An 11,363-nucleotide genomic window follows, 5' to 3' on the forward strand; every position below is an offset into this window, starting at 1 on the left:
TGTACGAGCCGGAAAATGTACAAAAAATATGTAAAATATAAAAAAAATACCCTCCTCCAGGTGACATAACCGACAGCCGGGCCCGACCTTCATTGCTATCGACGCCAGTGCCCCAAATACCTGTCAGAAAAAACAAATCCAGGCTCTCTATGGGAGATATATGTTTCATGGGCTGCCACCTTGTCCGTGTGTGGTGTTATAGTGAGTATAGCTAAACAGGAGATGAAATCTTGTGCCTTTCCATGTAGCCTACTTTCCAGATGTTTAGAATGATGAAAGATTTGATAATAAATCCAATGATATATCGGTCGATCAACAATCATGTCTTATTTTGATTTGTTCAAGTTTTCATTCTTTTGTGTGAAGGAACATTAAAACTCCCTCACATAGAATAACATTATGCGCATGGTGTTTGGAGAAGTTGATTCTCACAAGTATATGACAGTATTAAAGGCTGACTTTAGGCACAAAATTAATTTTTGATATTTTTTTAGATCATCAAAACTCACTGCTCTCAGTCTATTCTATATTTCTTTGTCACATTTGATTTCAAATCAGTGAAACGACTGGACTATTGAGTCTAATACACAGACCATTAGAACAGTTCCCCAGATGCAACACAAAACTCAATAGGCCTAGAAAACATAAGACTTCTATGGCCTCAAAGGACATCTTTACAATACACTTCAAACGTCGTCAAGTAATGTCATCCACCGAGGTGCTCCGTTGTTTATGTCAAACTAAGAGAACACATTTTGTTTGAGTTATTGCAATTTATAAAACAAGGGATTATTATTAACATGTTGGCCATCAATGAGGAGCTGACGTCATCCTCTCTTCAGCCTACGATGAGCATTCCAGAGTTTAAGCATATTTTATTGTTGAATATTTTGAACCTTTAAAATTCACATCTGCACAATATAATATAACGATGTGGTTTTCACCCAAAGAATCAGAAAAATTTGCAGCGATTTTGTTAAGTAATTAACTTTAGCCATCAAAAAATCATTTTAACAACATGATATTGTAATGTCCTAGCACGATAGGTGGACAACTCAACTCGTAAGTCCCTTCGGACCACCGTAGTTACCTTCAACGGGTCAAGCCCCCTCTCTTTCAATTTCGTTTGTTAATGGAAACACTCTGTTGTACGAATATGCTGATTACCAATTATTTAAATATTTTGACTGACGTTAAATACACCCACGTTGTGTCACCCACCTTCAGTTGGAAAATCGCTACAATGAACAAACTCATGACGTCACAAAATGACATCACCGTGACGACTATTCATATGACCTACGGTGACCTATTACATGGATATTTGGTACATACAATACTGAAGATTACGTTGCACGTACGTTAAGTACAGTATATGTATATACACTGATTTCGCGGCAGTATATGTATGTACATACGACATAAATATTTCATGCGCTATTATAACGGTGTTTATTGTCGGTTTGAATCCATTTACGGTCTTCTATAATCAACGAAAATCTCAAGAATTTCAAGTCATCTACACCGTTGGCAGTTGTATTTCAACGTTGGGAAGTCAGTTTAGCAGTTCTTATGTCGCAAATTCAGAATCTTAAAACTCGAGGTGTGTATTATCAAGGAAAAGTTAGTCCACGGATCGTAACAACTTTGTGTTCACCACTGAGTTAGGCTGCTCTTGTTACGTGTATAGACCTATGTTATATCACGGTCACGTACTCACTATTATTGGTAACAGCCGGTTTGTTGTTTCTGTGAACAGCGACTTGCGCAACGAATGTTGTGCAGTATCCACCCAACATTTTGCCTAATCTAGGTCTACTTTACATCCGAAATAATCTTGTTAAGATTTTTTGTTTCATTATGTAACCAATTGGTGAATCGAGTATAGAGTATTATGCTATTCAACTAAGTAAGTACATTTAGGGGTAGCCTAGGCTAGCCTAATTCAGTATTTGTCCGTAAATTTAAGTCAAGCCTTAGGCCTAGCCTAGTTAGGCTAGGTCCAACCAGTGACAGAAGCATCACTAAACGGAAACGGTGATCGAAAACGTAAGGCAACCTTAAGCCTAAAACTAAGATTGCATGTAGGAATTATTTTGACTTCAAAGAATTGCCTGGTAGGCCTTAGAAGTTACCTTAAAAAAACGATAAATAATTTTTCAAACATGTTTCCAAAATATGAGAACGCTAATGTTGGGTTTGACAGAGAAACAATCTTTTAATCTTGTTGGATGGATATTTCAAGTATACTCTGAACAGTACAGAACGCGACCTTTGCAGATGCAGATTGTGACAAAACCCACGCTCCATACAGTTCCTACAGTAATCACAATATAAACCGCGTTTGAATACAGATTAATTCTTCCTTAATTTTCGGTGAAACTTCTTATAAATTATATGTTTTATAAAAATCGGTAAGCCGTCATATAAGTAGTGCATCAGGTATTTCATGATTTTTGTGTAACAGAAGATAAGTTTGAGCAGCGGACTCTTCATTGTTTATACATAGCGCTGTCCAGCTCCAACGCGAAGAATGTTCGCATGTTGGCTACTCTAACGTTTACAATTGGACAGTTCTGTGAAGCCTAAGCTTCTCGGTACTACATTCTGCTCGACATTGATTCCACTTTTTGCTTATCTCAGTAAATTCATTGCTTCAATTGCATGCCCAGCTGTTCATTATTCTATGGCCTTTGTTAAATGTGTCCTTCCCTCACAGAACTGAATGTGCAAACATGGAGAGGTGAATTGTGCAACAAACATGGTGCTACGTAATGGTGCTAGTCATAGTGATTGCACAAAAATAGATAGCCAGGTATACAGCCTAATGCACAGTTATGAATGTCGGTACATTTTAGTCAAAGTACCCTTATTTTTTGGATAAACTAATGCAGGACATCCAATGTTCTGTCCAAATCTTTATTTGCTCCACCCCAATAAATAGGCTTAAAGGTTGGCACAAAAGTACATTGTCTTGACTGTGTGATTTCTTTCTACACAATAGTACCAAATGGAGATTGTTTAGATCCTCGAGAGTGAACATGTACATTTAGTCTTTACTCTTGAGTAATTTGAGTTCACTACTTACGATGGTTGTGCCCTGAGTACGACTAGTATTTATTAGTTGTGTTGCATTTTGGATAATTAGAGGAAGTGATCTACTTAACTTTTGAGAGTACCTGAATTGCTAAATTGCATGTTATTGCACCATTTTGGCTAAAGCAGAACTATTTTCCAGGAAGATAAATTTGTAAAACAACTAGACCTGGTGAGATATGCTCAGGGCATATGATCATTCTGTAATGTATTAAGACGATGCTACCAGCTATATATCTTTGTGGAGAATTATTTTAAGAGCCTAATGAACTTGTCTATCTGTTCTCTCTCCTTCCAGACCCATTTGCAGATGCAAGTAAGGGTGAAGACAACAGAGGCCAAGAAGGACTCATTCATATCAGGTTAGTAAAAGTAGTTGGTAGCAGACAAATGGCTTTGAGAAACAATTACCTATTCACGGTTCAAACTGATGAAAATAGTGTGGACGATTTGAAAACGACTTTTGCGACCTATATAAGTCATCGACCGAAGCTGGTTGTTACAGTGTTAAGTACTTAGTCACCTACAATACAGTCAGGTTATTGGTTAATCTCTACAATGAAAAATCTTGTTGGTTCATCATTCCAAGCTATAGGCAAAGACTCTCTCCCATCATAAGAATTATGATTCATGAATCCAGTCTATATCGTAAGTTGTCAGTATAACCGCCAACCAATGTTGGCTCAGATGGTAAAGATGTTATAAATAATAGGATCTCAGTCTTTCAGTGGTCTATTTTTGTACGTTAAAATATTAAATGGTAATATCGTTTGATAAATTATTGACATTAAAATGTTATGCACAAGTGCAGGTCTGTTATTTGTTGTATCAAAGAGGTCCTTTTAAAGGTTAAGGTAATATTGTGATCATGTGAAAGGAAGTAATCATGTACAGGTAGTGTGTTTTTTGAGGAAATGATTATTGTTGGACCCATGCTGCACCTATTCTCTCTCACTTAATCCGGAATTGTTCTGAAAGGAGCTAAACAATTACACATTGTTTACTTAAAAAAGTACATGTTGCTTTTAAGGTGCCAACGTAGAACAAATTGCCGTTGAAAAGGAAACAAATTAAACACTCCTTTCTACTGTCATAGGGCTACACATTTATGACCAGGTTAAATGTGTGCAATTTACAGACTCACCTGTACCTTCAAAATTAGTTTTATACATTGCTCCCACATTTATTCAACCAAACCAATCCATGAAGAAAATCAGTAATGTTATTAGTGAAAAAAAGTTTGCGTCCCAGGGACGCAAGCCCCCGAATAAGTTTGCGTCCTGTAAAAATAAGCTTGCATCCCGATCGAAAACCGGTCGGGCCCACCCCTCCTTTCGACCACCCTGCCGTTTCAACTTATTTTCACCCCAGTCCTCCTTCATTGGCCCTTTTACTTCCCTACTAGCCAACTCCGTAGTAGCTCCGTGCTTTGACCTTGCAGCGATGCCAACAACCAACTCTTCAAAAATCCCAGTACCTACAGTGTGCATATCTCTCGCTAAATTCCAGTTCACTGTACTACTGCATGTACATGCCTGTTCAAGCTTCATTTTCAACTACACATGCGCAAATACTTAAAATCTTATCCAACATTTATCATGGGCAAGCAATCATCTATACGAAAATTACAGTAGGTCTATGTGAATAGCTTTTTACACAATGTAGATTTAAAAAAATATCAGTTCAATGTCCTAAAGTACAGTAGTTTACACACGAATTTTGCGCCAAAATAACATTTACTGAAGCACGTGGTTAATTGGACCGCGAAAAAATTTTGCAACAGAAACTACTGAATCCTGCGTTCGTAACAATGCTGAAAAAGGAAAAAAGTATGTCTTGAAAAGTGTGAAAATGACAAGGATTTTTGGTTCCTTGCTTTTTGCAAAGCAAGGAACCTATGCGTTCAACTTGGCGTGTGTGTGTGTGTGTGTGTGTGTATGTGACGCTTGGCTTGTGTACACGATATCTCAATAAGGAAATGATGTATCATGATCAAACTTGTTGGGTGGATAGCCCATAGTAAGAGGAAGATCCCTATTTTTTTTGGTGCCCGCAAAGGTCACCAAAGGTCAGTTAGATGCCAAAAACCAATATATTAAAAACAGCAATAACTCCCATTGACAGGGTCCCACATGATTGATATTTTGGGAGTAGTTGTGAATGGGGTAAGGGATCGTTTTCAAACATAACGGTAATGTGATCCAAGGTCAACAAAGGTCAATTAATGATAAAAAACTAGTATTTTTGCGATAACTTGAGAACGAAATGTTCGTTAGAGTTGGGAGTTGCTTCAGTGTTATCCAATTGTCGACCTGCATCTGGGTGACCCTTGACCTCAGTTTGACCTCTGGTGACCTTTACGTGTTTTGGGGGATTTTTACAGTTTTGATGCTATTTTCAGATGTCAAAGGTACCTTCTGATCATAAATGTCAATAGGTTGACCCTGTGTGACCTTTATGTGCGAAGTTATATGGGGTCAAAGTTTTTCGGTCGGAGTTAGGATGGCTGTACAGACTTGTCGTTTTGTTTTTTGGAATCAGGAGATTAAACTACATCTGAAACCAAGGTCAAAAGGTCAAAGGTCAAATTAGAAAAAATGTGCTTATTTTGGGAGGAAACGAGCAAAAAAGAAAATGTTAGGTTTTGATGCTAGATTTGGATATCAAAGGTACCTTCCGATCAAAAATGTCAATTGGTTGACCTTCGTGTGACCTTCGTGTGCGAAGTTATACGAGGTCAAAGTTAATTTTCAGACATTTAATGCAACAACTCCCAGTTCCAAGGTGTGACATGCTTGATATTTTTGGACAAGTTGCAATTGGTATAGGGAAATATTTTCAAACTTAACGGTCATGTGATCCGAGGTCACCAAAGGTCAATTAATGTTAAAAAACTAGTATTTTGGGGGTAGAAAATGGGCAAAGAAAAAAATGTTTGAATTTGTATAGTTTGATTCTCTATTTAAGTCTCATCAATCAAAAATGTCAATAAGTTGACCCAAGGTGACCTTTGTGTGTTAAGTTATATGAGGTCAAAGTTAATTTTCAGACATTTAGTGTAATAACTCCCAGTGCCAAGGTGTTGCACAGTTGATATTTTGAGACAAGTTGCAAATGGTATAGGGGAATATTTTCAAACTTAACGGTCAGGTGATGCGAGGTCACCAAAGGTCAATTAATGATAAAAAACTAGTATTTTTGCGATAACTTGAGAACAAATTGTCCTTTAGGGTTGGGAGTTGCTTCAATGTAATCCAATTGTCAACCCGCATCTGGGTGACCCATGACCTCAATTTGACCTCTGGTGACCTTTTCGTGTTTTGTGGATTTTTACAGTTTCGATGCTATTTTCAGATGTTAAAGGTACCTTCTGATCATAAATGTCAATTGGTTGACCCCCGTGTGACCTTCGTGTGCGAAGTTATATGAGGTCAAAGTTAATTTTCACACATTTAATGCAATAACTCCCAGTTCCAAGGTGTGACAAGGTTGATATTTTTGGACAAGTTGCAAATGGTATAGGGGAATATTTTCAAACTTAACGGTCATGTGATCCAACGTCACCAAAGGTCAGCTAATGTTAAAAAAGTAGTATTTTGGGGGGGAGAAAATGGGCAAAGAAAAAATGTTTGAATTTTTACAGTCATGCTCTATTTAGGTCTCACCGATCCAAAATGTCAATTGGTTGACCTCCGGGTGACCTTTGTGTGTGAAGTTATGTATACAAGTTCAAAGTTAATTTTTAGACATTTAATGCAATTAAATCTCAATGCCAAGGTGTGACATGGTTGATATTTTGGGACAAGTTGTGAATGGGGTGGTGGAACATTTTGAAACTTAAAGGTCATGTCATCTGAGGTCACCAATGTTATCATATCTGTTGACACGCTTGTAGGTCTCATATATTTCTTACATTTTCGATGCCATATTTAGATCTCAAAAGTGCCTTTTGAACAAAAATCCGATCACATTTTGTGATCACAAAAGTGTTGGCTATAGTGTTGGTTACTTTATGGGAACATGTAGGACCACAATTACTAGGACTATTTGAGCCCAATCTTGCTTGATAATATTATGTGTATTGTCATATACCCCAAGCAAGGAACCACAGTGCCCTTGGGTTCTTGTTTTCTTCTCCTTTTCAGAGTACAACAAAGAAGTGGTCGTAAGACTCTGACTACTGTTCAAGGTATTTCTGACGACTATGATAAGCAGAAAATTGTGAAAGCCTGCAAAAAGGTAAGATGAAATTGTGATGTCATTTGGAACATTTAACTCCCTGGTATCTAAACTGGGGGTAGCATTCCTTTCTAGGGCCTCCAAAACAATTTGAACGATAAAAAACAATTAGGAAGAAAAAAGAAATGGCAGATTTTTTTGGAAAAATCTTGAACATCATAAAATACTTTGAAAGTTGCAAAATATTACATCATTTAATTCTTAATCATGTACAAATTTCTAATAGAGAAGAGGATGTCTTCTCTCCGTAGACCCTCTCCCCATGCCCAGCCCACAACATCTGCAAATGGGGGGGGGTGGGGTAGTGTTCACCGAGCAAAACAGTTTGAATACCATGGATTTAAGATACATAGTTGCTCCATGTAGTAGTCGTCACACAAGGGAGCCTGGAAGGTAAACAATAAATGGTGAACAATGGCATACCATGCTAAATTTTGTTCAGATAATGAGAGTGTTGTGTTTTCAGTTATTTAAAGCAAGGAGATGTTGAGATAAACTACAGTGCTCTTCACTTCCTAGCAAAGTGTTGCTTCTGTACTTCTTTGTCTCCTTATTGGCTTGAAGTGAGATTGCCATTTTCTCAAGTCTGCTTTGTCTAAAAGTATGGAAAGTTGTGTTAATTTCATCACCTTTATTGGCTTCTTTATTTTGTTGGTTTCAGGAATTTGCCTGCAATGGTACTGTAGTCAACCACTCTGAGTACGGTGAAGTCATTCAACTTCAGGGGGACCAGCGTAACAACATCTGCCACTTATTCGTGAACATTGGCCTGGCCAAGTTAGAGCAGTTGAAGGTTCATGGTTTCTAAGCGGTCTTTGTCGACTGTCCTGTCATCCTGCTGTGACGTCATCACTGTTTATTTTCTAATTTAACATCCTAATCAATTACTTAAAACTTGTTTCAGTCGTTGAACATTTTGTTGTTGTTTAATGAAGTGTAGTGATTTTAAAACAGCTTTTGTTATTTGCTCATAGACAGATGTGAACCTTGAGATACATTTTGATGATAAAAGAAATCCTGCCTTATTGTAATGGAGGTATGTCTCTGTTGCTCTTGTGGCAAAACTTCAACATTAAACAACTCTTACGCCACTGCTGATTTGGCTTCACATGCACAACTTGTTCTGATCTTCGATAAAAGACGCCGCGTTGGTAAGCTCAAAAGACAAAAGAAACCCATATTTGTTGCAAGATGAATGAGATCATGAATTTCTTTTCTTAGTGTCTGATATTTTGGGGGTCCTGTACAGAGTTTTTTAAACATTATTGATTTGTTTACCATGATTTTACATAATTCAGAGATATTATAACTTTTTTTCTCACTTTCAGTCTCATAGTTTTGTGTCATGAAGAACAGCTTTGTTTAGGTAAACTGTGATTAACCTGCCATTACCATACATTCTGCTTTGAGAGCCAAAGACCAAGCTGAGATCTTGATGTTGTTTGACCTACCTGTCATGGTCAGACAACTGACATTGCAAGTCAGTTTCAATTATTGATACTGTTTAGCGTGGGTGGTTGACCTTAAAAGAACAAAGAGTCGGGCATGATCATAAAGTTTCCTTACTAAATTTATTTTAACAAAAATTGTAGGCAAAGGCACATGTATTCCCAGGGAATATCACACATTATTTGTAGATCAGACTAGATGCTCACAGCGCTCAATTTCAGCGTCGTTTCTGAGCATTGCAGTCCATTAGAGTTATCGGGTATGTCTTTTGGGGATGAGACATTTAAAGTGATTAATTTTATAACAGTTTTCTTTAAACGAAGGCTTAAAAAAATTGTGTCTAATGAGCATTTTTGAACAACACTATGTCATTAGTGTAACCAATGTTCTTTGACCACATTTAACAAAGTAATAACTGCACAACCAGTGCCAAGTAAATAGTTTATATGTGCATTACATTACTCATTCACTCATTATTATGAAGACAGACTTGACCACCAATATTTTGTTAAATCTGGACACCAAACCCTGCCATTGATACTATAGTTTTAAAGTTACTAATGGAGTGTCTTGCCTTAAACATACCCTGTGTCATGTGTTGGGAGCGCCTGTGAGATCACTTGATTTTAACAAAGCAAAATACTGGCATCTGTTTTAATTTATCTACCTTGTTTTGTACTCAGAGACTTGTTATTGACCTTATCATCCGTAAAAACTTTGTGTAGGTTTGTACACCAATTGCAGAACTGTTCTTTATTCATATAGCTAAAGTTCTGCAAACAGTGTTGGAATTGTAAGTTTGAAGTGATGCTGTAATGAACAGAGAACTCTAAAAATATATTTTTCTCCTGAAACTAGGTGTAAGGCAAGCTTGACTGTCTTTGGCTTTGACATGCAATGGAAAAACTCTGAACTTAATTAAAATATATGTTAAGGACTAATGATGTCCAGCAGGGAATGATTAATGGTCACCTGACCTGTTTTAATGTTCGATTTTGATTGCAGAAATAATTTCCCAAAAAATCATCAAATTGTCTCAGGTATTGCATTGGTTCCCTAGTTAGTATGACAAAGGTGCTCCGTTTCATTGCAAGTTATGACACTTTGATCTGTCAATGATATGACGTGTGTGACCAAAACCCGATTAGATCTCTATTACTTCTCCCCACCCCTCCCCTATTTGTTGAGGTTCTTTTACTATTATTATTAACCCCTTTAGTATACTTATCCTATATTGTTAAATGTTTTTTACTTAACCAAATTGTGTTTGTTTGTGGTATTTCCCTTAGCTTTGCTTTAATCATGTGTAAAATACAAAATACAAAAAAATATTTTTACCTCTTTGTTTGTTTATTTTACTTTTGACTACCGTGGAAGCTGGGGTTGCTGCAGTGTCAGATTAACAAATAAGTAGATGAGCTACTTGCCTAGCTCCCCTCCCTCTCCCCCTCACAGTTCAAGTGGCCTTCAAGAACACTCCCAAAGAAGATATACCAACTTCTTATTTGCGGATAGTGCCAGCAAAGGTTGGAGGTGGGGGGGGGGGTTGCTCGCTGCAACGTCCGTGCCCCGTGTAAAAGTCTTCCCAGTAGCACCGGTACGCTGGGTAAAAGTGATCCCTGAAATGTCGGTGCCCCGGGTAGATTGATACTAGGTTTGTATAGGACAGATCCTCAGGCATGTTAAACAACGTGGGCAATGCACATTCTTGGTAGGCAGAAACAGATTGAGGCATGTACAGTTTGTACGCGACAAAAAGAGTATTACAAACGATTTTGCCAAAACAAGCTTACTTCAAGCAGAAGTATATTGAAATGAAGTCATCGAAACCTCAATGCATTTTGCATTCTGGATTTCTTTTGGTATCAACCGATAGTTACAATGTACTCTTACACCACCACTATTGACGTAGGACTGCGTCAGCATCAATGACGTCATAGTACGCGCTCAATGGAAACAATAGATTTGAAATAGCGCCCTCCGTTAGTTCCGGTGAGCACTGATGTCGGTAATGAGGTGAACTTTTGAGCTTTACCTTCAAATGAAATCGGTATGGATGGTCGTTATTCCACTGTATAGGCGTTTGTCACCTCTATCGAATAATACTAGTTCTGTTTTGGTGACATATTTGCCTTATTCTATAGATCAAACGTGAAGCTAAAATCATTTGTGATTCCTAAAGCCGGATCTCGAAAGAAATACTTTGAACAGACTTTGCTAATGAAATGGAGGTAAACGACAAAGGCAATATATATATATATATAATATAAATATATATATTGATAGTTCTTTATGTGCTGGTTGTTAGAGAGTATTCATGCATGTTATATTTTCTCTGCGAGTTCCCTGTTAAAAATGTTGAGCCATGTAAATAACAATATCGTCGACACTTCCCTGTTCCGTAGCTTCACGAGGAACATAGAATGATACCTATTACGTTGTCATGTGACCAAATACTGTTTTGAGACACTGTAACGAATGTGTCATCACGTGCATCATTCACTATAAGTGAATCATTGAAAGAGTAACATTGTTTAGACAGAAGTGTAGTCTTAGTATGTCATAGTTTAATAATAAAT

The 11,363-nt window shown here is 37.4% G+C and overlaps 1 protein-coding gene across 1 annotated transcript; it reads left to right on the plus strand.

Annotated features, from left to right (window-relative positions):
* The first annotated feature begins 1,405 nt into the window (after positions 1-1,405).
* Positions 1,406-10,115, plus strand: LOC139964657 (eukaryotic translation initiation factor eIF1-like). The gene is made up of 4 exons (XM_071966447.1): positions 1,406-1,603; positions 3,395-3,458; positions 7,242-7,335; positions 7,997-10,115. The coding sequence occupies exons 1-4, from the start codon at positions 1,573-1,575 to the stop codon at positions 8,141-8,143; spliced, it is 336 nt and encodes a 111-aa protein (XP_071822548.1). The 5' UTR covers positions 1,406-1,572; the 3' UTR covers positions 8,144-10,115.
* Positions 10,116-11,363: the final 1,248 nt, after the last annotated feature.

The sequence above is a fragment of the Apostichopus japonicus genome, chromosome 23, assembly GCF_037975245.1.
Source record: "Apostichopus japonicus isolate 1M-3 chromosome 23, ASM3797524v1, whole genome shotgun sequence".
Classification (NCBI taxonomy): domain Eukaryota; kingdom Metazoa; phylum Echinodermata; class Holothuroidea; order Aspidochirotida; family Stichopodidae; genus Apostichopus; species Apostichopus japonicus.